The following is a 17,457-nucleotide window of genomic DNA, read 5'->3' on the forward strand; positions in this document are numbered from 1 at the left end:
ACAGCGTTCCCCAACCCCTCTGTTTAAAGGACCATGCTGACAGCGTTCCCCAACCCCTCTGTTTAAAGGGCCATGCTGACAGCGTTCCCCAACCCCTCTGTTTAAAGGGCCATGCTGACAGCGTTCCCCAACCCCTCTGTTTAAAGGCCATGCTGACAGCGTTCCCCAACCCCTCTGTTTAAAGGGCCATGCTGACAGCGTTCCCCAACCCCTCTGTTTAAAGGGTAGTGGCCATGCTGACAGCGTTCCCCAACCCCTCTGTTTAAAGGGCCATGCTGACAGCGTTCCCCAACCCCTCTGTTTAAAGGACCATGCTGACAGCGTTCCCCAACCCCTCTGTTTAAAGGGCCATGCTGACAGCGTTCCCCAACCCCTCTGTTTAAAGGACCATGCTGACAGCGTTCCCCAACCCCTCTGTTTTTAAAGGGCAACCCCTCTGTTTGGCCATGCTGACAGCGTTCCCCAACCCCTCTGTTTAAAGGGACCATGCTGACAGCGTTCCCCAACCCCTCTGTTTAAAGGACCATGCTGACAGCGTTCCCCAACCCCTCTGTTTAAAGGGCCATGCTGACAGCGTTCCCCAACAGCGTTCCCCCCCTCTGTTTAAAGGGCCATGCTGACAGCGTTCCCCAACCCCTCTGTTTAAAGGACCATGCTGACAGCGTTCCCCAACCCCTCTGTTTAAGTTCCCCACCCCTCTGGACCATGCTGACAGCGTTCCCCAACCCCTCTGTTTAAAGGACCATGCTGACAGCGTTCCCCAACCCCTCTGTTTAAAGGGCATGCTGACAGCGTTCCCCAACCCCTCTGTTTAAAGGACCATGCTGACAGCGTTCCCCAACCCCTCTGTTTAAAGGGCCATGCTGACAGCGTTCCCCAACCCCTCTGTTTAAAGGGCCATGCGGACAGCGTTCCCCAACCCCTCTGTTTAAAAGGGCTGACAGCGTTCCCCAACCCCTCTGTGGCCATGCTGACAGCGTTCCCCAACCCCTCTGTTTAAAGGGCCATGCTGACAGCGTTCCCCAACCCCTCTGTTTAAAGGGCCATGCTGACAGCGTTCCCCAACCCCTCTGTTTAAAGGGCCATGCTGACAGCGTTCCCCAACCCCTCTGTTTAAAGGGCCATGCTGACAGCGTTCCCCAACCCCTCTGTTTAAAGGACCATGCTGACAGCGTTCCCCAACCCCTCTGTTTAAAGGACCATGCTGACAGCGTTCCCCAACCCCTCTGTTTAAAGGACCATGCTGACAGCGTTCCCCAACCCCTCTGTTTAAAGGACCATGCTGACAGCGTTCCCCAACCCCTCTGTTTAAAGGGTAGTGGCCATGCTGACAGCGTTCCCCAACCCCTCTGTTTAAAGGACCATGCTGACAGCGTTCCCCAACCCCTCTGTTTAAAGGGCCATGCTGACAGCGTTCCCCAACCCCTCTGTTTAAAGGACCATGCTGACAGCGTTCCCCAACCCCTCTGTTTAAAGGGCCATGCTGACAGCGTTCCCCAACCCCTCTGTTTAAAGGACCATGCTGACAGCGTTCCCCAACCCCTCTGTTTAAAGGGCCATGCTGACAGCGTTCCCCAACCCCTCTGTTTAAATGCTGACCATGTTTGACATGCGTTCCCCAACCCCTCTGTTTAAAGGGCCATGCTGACAGCGTTCCCCAACCCCTCTGTTTAAGGGCCATGCTGACAGCGTTCCCCAACCCCTCTGTTTAAAGGGCCACGCTGACAGCGTTCCCCAACCCCTCTGTTTAAAGGACCATGCTGACAGCATTCCCCAACCCCTCTGTTTAAAGGGCCGTGCTGACAGCGTTCCCCAACCCCTCTGTTTAAAGGACCATGCTGACGGCGTTCCCCAACCCCTCTGTTTAAAGGGCCATGCTGACAGCGTTCCCCAACCCCTCTGATTGAGCCAATACAGGGTTATACTGTGAATGTGGTGTCTGATTGAGCCAACACAGGGTTTTACTGTGAATGTGGTGTCTGATTGAGCCAACACAGGGTTTTACTGTGAATGTGGTGTCCGATTGAGCCAACACAGGGTTTTACTGTGAATGTGGTGTCTGATTGAGCCAACACAGGGTTATACTGTGAATGTGGTGTCCGATTGAGCCAACACAGGGTTTTACTGTGAATGTGGTGTCCGATTGAGCCAATACAGGGTTTTACTGTGAATGTGGTGTCCGATTGAGCCAACACAGGGTTTTACTGTGAATGTGGTGTCTGATTGAGCCAACACAGGGTTTTACTGTGAATGTGGTGTCCGATTGAGCCAATACAGGGTTTTACTGTGAATGTGGTGTCTGATTGAGCCAATACAGGGTTTTACTGTGAATGTGGTGTCCGATTGAGCCAACACAGGGTTTTACTGTGAATGTGGTGTCCGATTGAGCCAACACAGGGTTATACTGTGAATGTAGTTTCCGCGAACGCAAGTACATTGTCTTTAAATTTCAATCACGCTATAAGTGATATGGATGGAATCAATGCCTAGGCCTGTGTGTGTCAGATGTAAGGTGTGTGTGTGTGTGTGTGTGTGCACTCCTACAGTAAGAGTCGACCAGTCATGCTCCTTCTGGTTTTGAACCCACTGTTTATTCAGCCTCTGTAATAAAACTCTTAACGATGCATGTCAGTCACAGGTCTGCCATGACAACCGGAGGCTGACCCTGATAGCCATTTAAGCCCCGCCTCTAACAAGAAGAAAATCAATCATAAACAGCTGCTAAAAAAAACCCCACTTCAAATAAATAAATTAATATTCACCCATTCGTATATACAGTGTAGTAGTGTTGTTCATATCCATTTTATTAAACTTTCTCAGGGTAATAGATTCACGCTAACCTGTTAGCCACTCCAAGCCAACGTTAAATAACTCATTCAAAACCAAAAAATGGAAATTGAGGTTAAAACCTGCAGAATGTATATAGTTCAATCTGAATGTCCTGGGATGTTGCTCCCTACTGAACAGAACAGAATCCTTCCTCTGCTTCCTACTGGCCTCATCACACTGCATTGTTGGCTTCTGGATCATTCTGATCGTTGTTTTTGCTCCAGAATGGACTCGGATGGTTCTGGTCAACTGGTCCATATTGTTAATGCAGGGTTTGATATGTCATATGCAACAAGCTCTGTCTCACTGCAGAACTAGTCATTCATCTACGTTTATCCAAATGTCAGTGTTTCTGACACTGTTGTGGTGTCCCATTGCTCCAAACGTGTTTAAATGAAGGGTTACATTTAGTTCATGAACCACCCCTGTCCTCAAGGTAAAGTCTACTGGATGGTAATAGCGCTCACTGTTGCCCCAGTGGACGGTTCTGAAGACATTTCCAGAACATCCAATTCCGCAGTGATTCTTCACCGACCTCCCTGGTTATATGTACTGAACTGGACTGTACTCTGAACTGGACCAGTGAGTCTGTGGAGGGAGTTTCGTCTCCCCTCATCCGAATCATGACAGAATTTCATGGGTTCAGAGATTAGTGAGTTTGTGTTACCTGCCTCTATCTGTAGAGGGCGCTATAGATTCTTGCTCTGTGCTACCCTGTTATCTAATTTACATTAGCCATTAGCCTAGCATCCTGCTAACACCAACCATACCGATTCAGTGTACAGCGTTAGCCTGACATGTCTGAGGGTAGGAGGGGGACAGGAGGAAGAGGGAAGAGAATGAGAGTTATAAAATAGAGGTAGGATCTTGAAGCGCTGATCCGGGGAGAGAGCGGAAGAATGTTCCACGTGGCGCCTCCTCATCCGCTGCCGCCACAAAGCGATATAACGCCTCCTAAAACAGAGGTCAGACAGAGATCAGGGGATAGCTGGGGATGTAGAAGTGTGACTGGTGTGTGTAGTTATTCATTCTATTCACCTTTATTTATCAGGTAAGTTGGCTGAGAAGGTCAACCTCGCCCTGGGGAAGAGTTACAGGTAGAGGAGAGGGGGAGAGGAGATTTGGAAAGTGAGCCATGGTTAGGGCTGTTACGGTGACAGTCAAATTCCACGAGATCATTTAGTCACAGTAATTAAGCTCCTCCAAGCTCTGCTGGTCATTAATAGTCTACCAAACTTGCTACGCGCCTGGTACTCAGCACTCTATTGTCCATCTAATCACTCACTTCATGAGCTCATGTTGCACAACATTTCTATATGCAATTGTGTGTGAGAACCAAGTGATGGCCTCTATTAAAAAGAGGAGGATCCTCAGCCCTCAGATCCTCAGCCCTAGGACCACCACAGCCCTAGCCATGGTTGTAATGCTTTGGGGTGGGAGTTTAGCCATAGCCCCAGGGTTAAGACCTAGTCGATGCCCTGGGATGTCAGGTGACCATGGGAAGTCTCAGCTGAAGGACAGCTCGTACCGAGCTGGTAACCTAGCAAGCATCATACACTTAAAGGGGAAGTTCACTATTTTGCAACTTGATGTTCGATGGTTCCTAATATACTGATCTTCCCCTTTAATAATAAACCATCGCTATTAAAGTTAATAAATTATGATTAATTCTACTTCTATTGATTAGAAGATTAATAATAGTTGTGTGATGGAACAGGACAGACTGCAATCACAGGTACACTGCCCTCTACTGGCCCTCCAATGCCACTACCACCAGCCTATAGTCTGTATGCGTCTGTCCTACCTCAGTAGCGTACAGTATATCCATGATCTTGGAGAGTGTTGGGCTGGTGTTCGTCTCATTCTCCTGACAGATCAGCTCGATATCTCTCAGCTTACTGAAGTAGAAATCTCTCTCCTTCTCAAGACCATCCACTGTCAGTTTCAGGTCCAACATCTATACACACACACATATGATGAGGAAAAGGGAGAGGCAGGTAGGTGGAGGGAGAGGCAGGTAGGTGGAGGGAGAGGCAGGTAGGTGGAGGGAGAGGCAGGTAGGTGGAGGGAGAGGCAGGTAGGTGGAGGGAGAGGCAGGTAGGTGGGGGGAGAGGTAGGTAGGTGGAGAGAGGGGCAGGAGAGTGGGAGAGGGGTAGGTAGGTGGAGAGAGGGGTAGGAGGGTTGGAGAGAGGGGTAGGAGGGTTGGAGAGAGGGGTAGGAGGTAGGTAGGTGGAGATTGGGGTAGGAGGTAGGTAGGTGGAGAGAGGGGCACGAGGTAGGTAGGTGGAGAGAGGGGCGAGGTAGGTAGGTGGAGGAGGGGTACGAGGTAGGTAGGTGGAGAGAGGTAGGTACGAGGTAGGTAGGTGGAGAGAGGGTACGAGGTAGGTAGGTGGAGAGAGGGGTACGAGGTAGGTAGGTGGAGAGAGGGGTAGGGTACGAGGTAGGTAGGTGGAGAGGGCAGTGAGGTAGGTAGGTGGAGAGAGGGGTACGAGGTAGGTAGGTGGAGAGAGGGGCACGAGGTAGGTAGGTGGAGAGAGGGCACGAGGTAGGTAGGTGGAGAGAGGGGCACGAGGTAGGTAGGTGGAGAGAGGGGCACGAGGTAGGTAGGTGGAGAGGGGTACGAGGTAGGTAGGTGGAGAGAGGGGTACGAGGTAGGTAGGTGGAGAGAGGGGTAGGAGGGGTGGAGAGAGGGGTAGGAGGTAGGTAGGTGGAGAGAGGGGTAGGAGGTAGGTAGGTGGAGAGAGGGTAGGAGGTAGGTAGGTGGAGAGAGGGGTACGAGGTAGGTAGGTGGAGAGAGGGGTAGGAGGTAGGTAGGTGGAGAGAGGGGTACGAGGTAGGTAGGTGGAGAGAGGGGTACGAGGTAGGTAGGTGGAGAGAGGGGTACGAGGTAGGTAGGTGGAGAGAGGGGTACGAGGTAGGTAGGTGGAGAGAGGGGTACGAGGTAGGTAGGTGGAGAGAGGGGTAGGAGGTAGGTAGGTGGAGAGAGGGGTAGGAGGTAGGTAGGTGGAGAGAGGGGTACGAGGTAGGTAGGTGGAGAGAGGGGTACGAGGTAGGTAGGTGGAGAGAGGGGTACGAGGTAGGTAGGTGGAGAGAGGGGTACGAGGTAGGTAGGTGGAGAGAGGGGTACGAGGTAGGTAGGTGGAGAGAGGGGTACGAGGTAGGTAGGTGGAGAGAGGGGTACGAGGTAGGTAGGTGGAGAGAGGGGTACGAGGTAGATAGGTGGAGAGAGGGGGGCGAGGTAGGTAGGTGGAGAGAGGGGTACGAGGTAGGTAGGTGGAGAGAGGGGTACGAGGTAGGTAGGTGGAGAGAGAGGGGTACGAGGTAGGTAGGTGGAGAGAGGGGCACGAGGTAGGTAGGTGGAGAGAGGGGTACGAGGTAGGTAGGTGGAGAGAGGGGCACGAGGTAGGTAGGTGGAGAGAGGGGCGAGGTAGGTAGGTGGAGAGAGGGGTACGAGGTAGGTAGGTGGAGAGAGGGCGAGGTAGGTAGGTGGAGAGAGGGCACGAGGTAGGTAGGTGGAGAGAGGGGTACGAGGTAGGTAGGTGGAGAGAGGGGTACGAGGTAGGTAGGTGGAGAGAGGGGTACGAGGTAGGTAGGTGGAGAGAGGGGTACGAGGTAGGTAGGTGGAGAGAGGGGTACGAGGTAGGTAGGTGGAGAGAGGGGTACGAGGTAGGTAGGTGGAGAGAGGGGTACGAGGTAGGTAGGTGGAGAGAGGGGTACGAGGTAGGTAGGTGGGAGAGAGGGGTACGAGGTAGGTAGGTGGAGAGAGGGGTACGAGGTAGGTAGGTGGAGAGAGGGGTACGAGGTAGGTAGGTGGAGAGAGGGGTACGAGGTAGGTAGGTGGAGAGAGGGGTACGAGGTAGGTAGGTGGAGAGAGGGGTACGAGGTAGGTAGGTGGAGAGAGGGGTACGAGGTAGGTAGGTGGAGAGAGGGCACGAGGTAGGTAGGTGGAGAGGGGCACGAGGTAGGTAGGTGGAGAGAGGGGCACGAGGTAGGTAGGTGGAGAGAGGGTACGAGGTAGGTAGGTGGAGAGAGGGGGCACGAGGTAGGTAGGTGGAGAGAGGGGCACGAGGTAGGTAGGTGGAGAGAGGGGCACGAGGTAGGTAGGTGGAGAGAGAGGGTACGAGGTAGGTAGGTGGAGAGAGGGGTACGAGGTAGGTAGGTGGAGAGAGGGGTACGAGGTAGGTAGGTGGAGAGAGGGGTACGAGGTAGGTAGGTGGAGAGAGGGGTACGAGGTAGGTAGGTGAACTTTGCTGCACAGATATTTTCAGGTCTCTCCAGAAAGGTTCGATTGGGTTCAACTCCGGGCTCTGGCTGGGTCACTCAAGGACATTCAGATACTTGTCCCGAAGCCACTCCTGTGTTGTCTTGGCTGTGTGCTTAGGGTCGTTGTCCTGTTGGAAGGTGAACCGTCGCCCCAGTCTGAGGTCCTCTGGAGTAGGTTGTCATCAAGGATTGCTCTGTTCATCTTTCCCTCGATCCTGACTAGTCTCCCAGTCCCTGCCGCTGAAAAACATCTCCACAACAGAGATAGAGATGGTTCCTGGTTTCCTCCAGATGTGACACTTGGCATTCAGCACAGAGTTCAATCTTGGTTTCATCAGACCAGAGAATCTTGTTTCTGAGAGTCGTTTAGGTGCCTTTTGGAAAACTCCAGGCGGGCTGTTATGTGCCTTTTACTGAGGAGTGTCAGTGGATTCCGTCTGGCCACTCTACCTTACATTTAAGTCATTTAGCAGACACTCTTATCCAGAGCGACTTACAAATTGGTGCATTCACCTTATGACATCCAGTAGAATAGTCACTTTACAATAGTGCATCTAAATCTTAAAGGGGGGTGAGAAGGATTACTTATCCTATCCTAGGTATTCCTTAAAGAGGTGGGGTTTCAGGTGTCTCCGGAAGGTGGTGATTGACTCCGCTGTCCTGGCCTGATTGGTGGAGTGCTGCAGGACCTCCCTGACCAAGGCCCTTCTCCCCAGATTGCTCAGTTTGGCCTGGGAGGCCAGCTCTAAGAAGAGTCTTGGTGTTTCCAAACCTCTTCCATTTAAGACAGGTGTGTACCTTTCCAAATCATGTCCAATCAATTGAATGTACCACAGGTGGACTCCAACCAAGTTGTAGAAACATCTCAAGGATGATCAATGGAAACAGGATGCACCTGAGCTCAATTTCAAGTCTCATAGTAAAGGGTCTGAATATTTATGTAAATAAGGTATTTCTGTTTTGCATTTTTAATACATTTTCTAAAAAACAGTTTTTGCTTTGTCATTATGGAGTATTGTGTGTAGATTGAGGATTATTTTATATTTTTAAATACATTTTAGAATAAGGATGTAACATAATACTTTCCCGAAGGCATCAAACATTTAGAAATAAAAATATAGAGAATAAATTAGGTACTTATTTGATAAGAATTCTTATTTTCATGTTTGTATTTCTGTGTGTGTGTGTGTACCTGCTGGTTCAGTTCTAGTATCTCAGCGTCTGATGCTCTGGTGGGCGTCGCCCTGCGGATGGGGGCGGACTGTATCTGCCTCGGGGGGGCGTGGAATGTCTTGGTCGACGTGGGAGACGTCCTCTGGGGGCCTGGACACACAACCAATCTTAACCACTCTCACTAGCACCCAATCAACAGCTACCTACATCAGTTCTACTATAATAACCTGAAAAAATACTTGCCAAAAGTTCAAACAAACACAGGAAAACACAGCACCTGTTTTATACCGTAGAGGGAGAAAACACAGCACCTGTTTTATACCGTAGAGGGAGAAAACACAGCACCTGTTTTATACCGTAGAGGGAGAAAACACAGCACCTGTTTTATACCGTAGAGGGAGAAAACACAGCACCTGTTTTATACCGTAGAGGGAGAAAACACAGCACCTGTTTATACCGTAGAGGGAGAAAACACAGCACCTGTTTTATACCGTAGAGGGAGAAAACACAGCACCGTTTTATACCGTAGAGGGAGAAAACACAGCACCTGTTTTATACCGTAGAGGGAGAAAACACAGCACCTGTTTTATACCGTAGAGGGAGAAAACACAGCACCTGTTTTATACCGTAGAGGGAGAAAACACAGCACCTGTTTTATACCGTAGAGGGAGAAAACACAGCACCTGTTTTATACCGTAGAGGGAGAAAACACAGCACCTGTTTTATACCGTAGAGGGAGAAAACACAGCACCTGTTTTATACCGTAGAGGGAGAAAACACAGCACCTGTTTATACCGTAGAGGGAGAAAACACAGCACCTGTTTTATACCGTAGAGGGAGAAAACACAGCACCTGTTTTATACCGTAGAGGGAGAAAACACAGCACCTGTTTTATACCGTAGAGGGAGAAAACACAGCACCTGTTTATACCGTAGAGGGAGAAAACAAAGTCAAAACCCTTTATAGCAGCACATGAACACAGGCAGGATGGATCACTTTTACATGGGGTGGAGGAAGAGGAGGGTCATTTGGGTTTGTGGAAATGAGATGACCTGGTGGTTCTGTAGCTCAGTTGGTAGAGCATGGCGCTTGTAACGCCAGGGTAGTGGGTTCGATTCCCGGGACCACCCATACGTAGAATGTATGCACACATGACTGTAAGTCGCTTTGGATAAAAGCGTCTGCTAAATGGCATATATTATTATTATTTACCTGGTGAGGACATGATGATGTAGCAGAGGAGGTGTGTACCTGGGTTGGGTGAGGACATGATGATGATGTAGCAGAGGAGGTGTGTACCTGGGTTGTGTGAGGACATGATGATGATGTAGCAGAGGAGGTGTGTACCTGGGTTGGGTGAGGACATGATGATGTAGCAGAGGAGGTGTGTACCTGGGTTGGGTGAGGACATGATGATGATGTAGCAGAGGAGGTGTGTACCTGGGTTGGGTGAGGACATGATGATGATGTAGCAGAGGAGGTGTGTACCTGGGTTGGTGAGGACATGATGATGTAGCAGACACCTGGGTTGGGTGATGATGACATGATGATGTAGCAGAGGAGGTGTGTACCTGGGTTGGGTGAGGACATGATGATGTAGCAGAGGAGGTGTGTACCTGGGTTGGGTGAGGACATGATGATGATGTAGCAGAGGAGGTGTGTACCTGGGTTGGGTGAGGACATGATGATGATGTAGCAGAGGAGGTGTGTACCTGGGTTGGGTGAGGGATGTTGATGATGTAGTGAGACATGATGATGGTGTGTACCTGGGTTGGGTGAGGGATGATGATGATGTAGCAGAGGAGGTGTGTACCTGGGTTGGGTGAGGACATGATGATGATGATGATGTAGTAGAGGAGGTGTGTACCTGGGTTGGGTGAGGGGATGTTGATGATGTAGCAGAGGAGGTGTGTACCTGGGTTGGGTGAGGGGATGTTGATGATGTAGCAGAGGAGGTGTGTACCTGGGTTGGGTGAGGACATGATGATGAGCAGAGGAGGTGTGTACCTGGGTTGGGTGAGGACATGATGATGTAGCAGAGGAGGTGTGTACCTGGGTTGGGTGAGGACATGATGATGTAGCAGAGGAGTGTGTACCTGGGTTGGTGAGACATGATGATGTAGCAGAGGTACCTGGGTGTGTACCTGGGTTGGGTGAGGACATGATGATGATGTAGCAGAGAGAGAGGTGTGTACCTGGGTTGGGTGAGGACATGATGATGTAGCAGAGGAGGTGTGTACCTGGGTTGGGTGAGGACATGATGATGATGTAGCAGAGGAGGTGTGTACCTGGGTTGGGTGAGGACATGATGATGTAGCAGAGGAGGTGTGTACCTGGGTTGGGTGAGGACATGATGATGTAGCAGAGGAGGTGTGTACCTGGGTTGGGTGAGGACATGATGATGTAGCAGAGGAGGTGTGTACCTGGGTTGGGTGAGGACATGATGATGTAGCAGAGGAGGTGTGTACCTGGGTTGGGTGAGGACATGATGATGATGTAGCAGAGGAGGTGTGTACCTGGGTTGGGTGAGGACATGATGATGATGTAGCAGAGGAGGTGTGTACCTGGGTTGGGTGAGGACATGATGATGTAGCAGAGGAGGTGTGTACCTGGGTTGGGTGAGGACATGATGATGTAGCAGAGGAGGTGTGTACCTGGGTTGGGACATGATGAGGACCATGAGGATGATGATGTAGCAGAGGAGGTGTGTACCTGGGTTGGGTGAGGACATGATGATGTAGCAGAGGAGGTGTGTACCTGGGTTGGGTGAGGACATGATGATGTAGCAGAGGAGGTGTGTACCTGGGTTGGGTGAGGACATGATGATGTAGCAGAGGAGGTGTGTACCTGGGTTGGGTGAGGATGATGATGATGTAGCAGAGGAGGTGTGTACCTGGGTTGGGTGAGGACATGATGATGTAGCAGAGATGTAGCAGAGGTACCTGGGGTTACCTGGGTTGAGGATGATGATGATGTGAGGTGTGTACCTGGGTTGGGTGAGACATGATGATGTAGCAGAGGAGGTGTGTACCTGGGTTGGGTGAGGACGCGATGATGATGTAGCAGAGGAGGTGTGTACCTGGGTTGGGTGAGGACATGATGATGATGTAGCAGAGGAGGTGTGTACCTGAGTTGGGTGAGGGGATGTTGATGATGTAGCAGAGGAGGTGTGTACCTGGGTTGGGTGAGGACATGATGATGTAGCAGAGGAGGTGTGTACCTGGGTTGGGTGAGGACATGATGATGATGATGATGTAGTAGAGGAGGTGTGTACCTGGGTTGGGTGAGGGGATGTTGATGATGTAGCAGAGGAGGTGTGTACCTGGGTTGGGTGAGGGGATGTTGATGATGTAGCAGAGGAGGTGTGTACCTGGGTTGGGTGAGGACATGATGATGTAGCAGAGGAGGTGTGTACCTGGGTTGGGTGAGGACATGATGATGATGAGGTGTGATGTGAGGACATGATGATGTAGCAGAGGAGGTGTGTACCTGGGTTGGGTGAGGACTGGGTTGGGTGAGGGATGATGATGATGTAGCAGAGGAGGTGTGTACCTGGGTTGGGTGAGGACATGATGATGTAGCAGAGGAGGTGTGTACCTGGGTTGGGTGAGGACATGATGATGATGTAGCAGAGGAGGTGTGTACCTGGGTTGGGTGACATGTAGCAGAGGAGGTGTGTACCTGGGTTGGGTGAGGACATGATGATGATGTAGCAGAGGAGGTGTGTACCTGGGTTGGGTGAGGACATGATGATGATAGCAGAGGAGGTGTGTACCTGGGTTGGGTGAGGACATGATGATGATGTAGCAGAGGAGGTGTGTACCTGGGTTGGGTGAGGACATGATGATGTAGCAGAGGAGGTGTGTACCTGGGTTGGGTGAGGACATGATGATGATGTAGCAGAGGAGGTGTGTACCTGGGTTGGGTGAGGATGATGATGACATGATGATGATGTAGCAGAGGAGGTGTGTACCTGGGTTGGGTGAGGACATGATGATGATGTAGCAGAGGAGGTGTGTACCTGGGTTGGGTGAGGGTGAGGAGGTGTGTATGATGATGATGACAGCAGAGGAGGTGTGTACCCTACCGGTTGGGTGAGGACATGATGATGATGTAGCAGAGGAGGTGTGTACCTGGGTTGGGTGAGGACATGATGATGATGTAGCAGAGGAGGTGTGTACCTGGGTTGGGTGAGGACATGATGATGTAGCAGAGGAGGTGTGTACCTGGGTTGGGTGAGGACATGATGATGTAGCAGAGGAGGTGTGTACCTGGGTTGGGTGAGGACATGATGATGTAGCAGAGGAGGTGTGTACCTGGGTTGGGTGAGGACATGATGATGTAGCAGAGGAGGTGTGTACCTGGGTTGGGTGAGGACATGATGATGTAGCAGAGGAGGTGTGTACCTGGGTTGGGTGAGGACATGATGATGTAGCAGAGGAGGTGTGTACCTGGGATGGGTGAGGACCATGATGATGATGATGTAGCAGAGGAGGTGTGTACCTGGGTTGGGTGAGGACATGATGATGTAGCAGAGGAGGTGTGTACCTGGGTTGGGTGAGGACATGATGATGATGATGTAGCAGAGGATGTAGCAGAGGATGTGTGTACCTGGGTTGGGTGAGGACATGATGATGATGTAGCAGAGGGGTGTGTACCTGGGTTGGGTGAGGACATGATGATGTAGCAGAGGAGGTGTGTACCTGGGTTGGGTGAGGACATGATGATGTAGCAGAGGAGGTGTGTACCTGGGTTGGGTGAGGACATGATGATGATGTAGCAGAGGAGGTGTGTACCTGGGTTGGGTGAGGACATGATGATGTAGCAGAGGAGGTGTGTACCTGGGTTGGGTGAGGACATGATGATGATGTAGCAGAGGAGGTGTGTACCTGGGTTGGGTGAGGACATGATGATGATGTAGCAGAGGAGGTGTGTACCTGGGTTGGGTGAGGACATGATGATGTAGCAGAGGAGGTGTGTACCTGGGTTGGGTGAGGACATGATGATGATGTAGCAGAGGAGGTGTGTACCTGGGTTGGGTGAGGACATGATGATGTAGCAGAGGAGGTGTGTACCTGGGTTGGGTGAGGACATGATGATGATGTAGCAGAGGAGGTGTGTACCTGGGTTGGGTGAGGACATGATGATGATGATGTAGCAGAGGAGGTGTGTACCTGGGTTGGGTGAGGACATGATGATGTAGCAGAGGAGGTGTGTACCTGGGTTGGGTGAGGACATGATGATGATGTAGCAGAGGAGGTGTGTACCTGGGTGAGGACATGATGGACATGACATGATGATGTAGCAGAGGAGGTGTGTACCTGGGTTGGGTGAGGACATGATGATGATGTAGCAGAGGAGGTGTGTACCTGGGTTGGGTGAGGACATGATGATGATGATGTAGCAGAGGAGGTGTGTACCTGGGTTGGGTGAGGACATGATGATGATGATGTAGCAGAGGAGGTGTGTACCTGGGTTGGGTGAGGACATGATGATGATGTAGCAGAGGAGGTGTGTACCTGGGTTGGGTGAGGACATGATGATGTAGCAGAGGAGGTGTGTACCTGGGTTGGGTGAGGACATGATGATGATGTAGCAGAGGAGGTGTGTACCTGGGTTGGGTGAGGACATGATGATGGTGTAGCAGAGGAGGTGTGTACCTGGGTTGGGTGAGGACATGATGATGATGATGTAGCAGAGGAGGTGTGTACCTGGGTTGGGTGAGGACATGGACATGATGATGTAGCAGAGGAGGTGTGTACCTGGGTTGGGTGAGGACATGATGATGTAGCAGAGGAGGTGTGTACCTGGGTTGGGTGAGGACATGATGATGATGTAGCAGAGGAGGTGTGTACCTGGGTTGGGTGAGGACTAGCAGAGGAGGGTGTACCTTGGGTGAGGACATGATGATGTAGCAGAGGAGGTGTGTACCTGGGTTGGGTGAGGACATGATGATGATGTAGCAGAGGAGGTGTGTACCTGGGTTGGGTGAGGACATGATGATGTAGCAGAGGAGGTGTGTACCTGGGTTGGGTGAGGACATGATGATGATGTAGCAGAGGAGGTGTGTACCTGGGTTGGGTGAGGACATGATGATGATGTAGCAGAGGAGGTGTGTACCTGGGTTGGGTGAGGACATGATGATGATGTAGCAGAGGAGGTGTGTACCTGGGTTGGGTGAGGACATGATGATGATGTAGCAGAGGAGGTGTGTACCTGGGTTGGGTGAGGACATGATGATGATGTAGCAGAGGAGGTGTGTACCTGGGTTGGGTGAGGACATGATGATGTAGCAGAGGAGGTGTGTACCTGGGTTGGGTGAGGACATGATGATGATGTAGCAGAGGAGGTGTGTACCTGGGTTGGGTGAGGACATGATGATGTAGCAGAGGAGGTGTGTACCTGGGTTGGGTGAGGACATGATGATGATGTAGCAGAGGAGGTGTGTACCTGGGTTGGGTGAGGACATGATGATGTAGCAGAGGAGGTGTGTACCTGGGTTGGGTGAGGACATGATGATGACATGATGTAGCAGAGGAGGAGTGTGTACCTGGGTTGGGTGAGGACATGATGATGTACCTGGGTTGTAGCAGAGGAGGTGTGTACCTGGGTTGGGTGAGGACATGATGATGATGTAGCAGAGGAGGTGTGTACCTGGGTTGGGTGAGGACATGATGATGTAGCAGAGGAGGTGTGTACCTGGGTTGGGTGAGGACATGATGATGATGTACCAGAGTGAGACATGATGATGTGTACCTGGGTTGGGTGAGGACATGATGATGATGTAGCAGAGGAGGTGTGTACCTGGGTTGGGTGAGGACATGATGATGATGTAGCAGAGGAGGTGTGTACCTGGGTTGGGTGAGGACATGATGATGTAGCAGAGGAGGTGTGTACCCTGGGTTGGGATGATGACATGATGATGATGTAGCATGAGATGAGCAGTGTGTACCTGGGTTGGGTGAGGACATGATGATGATGTAGCAGAGGAGGTGTGTACCTGGGTTGGGTGAGGACATGATGATGATGTAGCAGAGGAGGTGTGTACCTGGGTTGGGTGAGGACATGATGATGTAGCAGAGGAGGTGTGTACCTGGGTTGGGTGAGGACATGATGATGTAGCAGAGGAGGTGTGTACCTGGGTTGGGTGAGGACATGATGATGATGTAGCAGAGGAGGTGTGTACCTGGGTTGGGTGAGGACATGATGATGATGTAGCAGAGGAGGTGTGTACCTGGGTTGGGTGAGGACATGATGATGATGTAGCAGAGGAGGTGTGTACCTGGGTTGGGTGAGGACATGATGATGATGTAGCAGAGGAGGTGTGTACCTGGGTTGGGTGAGGACATGATGATGTAGCAGAGGAGGTGTGTACCTGGGTTGGGTGAGGACATGATGATGATGTAGCAGAGGAGGTGTGTACCTGGGTTGGGTGAGGACATGATGATGATGTAGCAGAGGAGGTGTGTACCTGGGTTGGGTGAGGACATGATGATGTAGCAGAGGAGGTGTGTACCTGGGTTGGGTGAGGACATAATATAATATAATAATATATGCCATTTAGCAGACGACATTTGATCCAAAGCTGGGTTGGGTGAGGACTTACAATCATGATGTGCATACAGATGTATGGGTGGTACCTGGGTTGGGTGAGGACATTGAACCCACTACCCTGATGATGTTAGCAAGCGATGCTCTACCAACTGAGCTACAGAAGGACCACATGATGTTGATGTAGCAGAGGAGGTGTGTACCTGGGTTGGGTGAGGACATGATGATGATGTAGCAGAGGAGGTGTGTACCTGGGTTGGGTGAGGACATGATGATGATGTAGCAGAGGAGTTGTGTACCTGGGTTGGGTGAGGACATGATGATGATGTAGCAGAGGAGGTGTGTACCTGGGTTGGGTGAGGACATGATGATGTAGCAGAGGAGGTGTGTACCTGGGTTGGGTGAGGACATGATGATGTAGCAGAGGAGGTGTGTACCTGGGTTGGGTGAGGACATGATGATGATGTAGCAGAGGAGGTGTGTACCTGGGTTGGGTGAGGACATGATGATGTAGCAGAGGAGGTGTGTACCTGGGCTGGGTGAGGACATGATGATGATGTAGCAGAGGAGGTGTGTACCTGGGTTGGGTGAGGACATGATGTTGATGTAGCAGAGGAGGTGATATGATAAGAGGGTGTGTTTGTACCTGGGTTGGGTGAGGGGGCGCCCTCCTGCCCCTGGCGTGTGGCCACAGGGTCATACTCCTTCCCATCGTAGTTGGCATCAAAAAACTTCTTAAACCACTGGATGAACTCAAAGTTATCCTGAAACCTCCCCTTCACCAGCCTCTCCACTGGGATGATCTGAGACAGAGAGACAGAGAGATACTTTATTCACCCTTCACCGGCCTCTACTGGGATGATCTGAGACAGAGAGATACTTTATTCCCCTTCACCAGCCTCTCTACTGGGATGATCTGAGACAGAGAGACAGAGATATACTTTATTCACCCTTCACCGGCCTCTACTGGGATGATCTGAGACAGAGAGACAGAGATATACTTTATTCACCCTTCACCAGCCTCTACTGGGATGATCTGAGACAGAGATATACTTTATTCACCCTTCACCAGCCTCTACTGGGATGGTCTGAGACAGAGAGATACTTTATTCACCCTTCACCAGCCTCTACTGGGATGATCTGAGACAGAGAGATACTTTATTCACCCTTCACCAGCCTCTACTGGGATGATCTGAGACAGAGAGATACTTTATTCACCCTTCACCAGCCTCTACTGGGATGGTCTGAGACAGAGAGATACTTTATTCACCCTTCACCAGCCTCTACTGGGATGATCTGAGACAGATAGATACTTTATTCACCCTTCACCAGCCTCTACTGGGATGATCTGAGACAGAGAGACAGATAGATACTTTATTCACCCTTCACCAGCCTCTATTGGGATGATCTGAGACAGAGAGATACTTTATTCACCCTTCACTAGTCTCTCTACTGGGATGATCTGAGACAGACTTTAACCCTTCACCAGCCTCTCTACTGGGATGATCTGAGACAGACTTTAACCCTTCACTAGCCTCTCTACTGGAATGATCTGAGACAGAGAGATACTTTAACCCTTCACCAGCCTCTACTGGGATGATCTGAGACAGAGATATATTAGACCCAACCAAATCATGAGAA

General features: G+C 51.0%; 1 protein-coding gene and 1 long non-coding RNA gene across 39 annotated transcripts in view; both read right to left on the reverse strand.

The window, feature by feature from the left end:
* Positions 1-2,565: 2,565 nt before the first annotated feature.
* The window catches only part of mapre3b (microtubule-associated protein, RP/EB family, member 3b), a 56,614-nt gene continuing 41,722 nt past the window's right edge, over positions 2,566-17,457 (reverse strand). For all 38 annotated transcript variants that reach the window (XM_052507901.1, XM_052507881.1, XM_052507911.1 and 35 more), the window contains 5 exons: positions 16,463-16,619; positions 8,285-8,415; positions 4,634-4,786; positions 3,868-3,909; positions 2,566-3,783 (listed from right to left, as the gene is read on the reverse strand). In XM_052507901.1, the coding sequence (XP_052363861.1) occupies positions 3,877-3,909; positions 4,634-4,786; positions 8,285-8,415; positions 16,463-16,619 (474 nt within the window). In that variant the 3' untranslated portion in view covers positions 2,566-3,783; positions 3,868-3,876. The remainder of the gene's footprint in view (positions 3,784-3,867; positions 3,910-4,633; positions 4,787-8,284; positions 8,416-16,462; positions 16,620-17,457) is intronic.
* LOC127923836 (uncharacterized) lies at positions 8,423-9,555 on the reverse strand. Its single transcript, XR_008115731.1, has 3 exons — positions 9,084-9,555; positions 8,813-9,050; positions 8,423-8,712 (listed from the first exon to the last, which is right to left on the reverse strand). It is a non-coding gene; the product is annotated as an uncharacterized LOC127923836 (long non-coding RNA).

The sequence above is a fragment of the Oncorhynchus keta genome, unplaced genomic scaffold (assembly GCF_023373465.1).
Source record: "Oncorhynchus keta strain PuntledgeMale-10-30-2019 unplaced genomic scaffold, Oket_V2 Un_contig_3299_pilon_pilon, whole genome shotgun sequence".
In the NCBI taxonomy this organism is placed as follows: domain Eukaryota; kingdom Metazoa; phylum Chordata; class Actinopteri; order Salmoniformes; family Salmonidae; genus Oncorhynchus; species Oncorhynchus keta.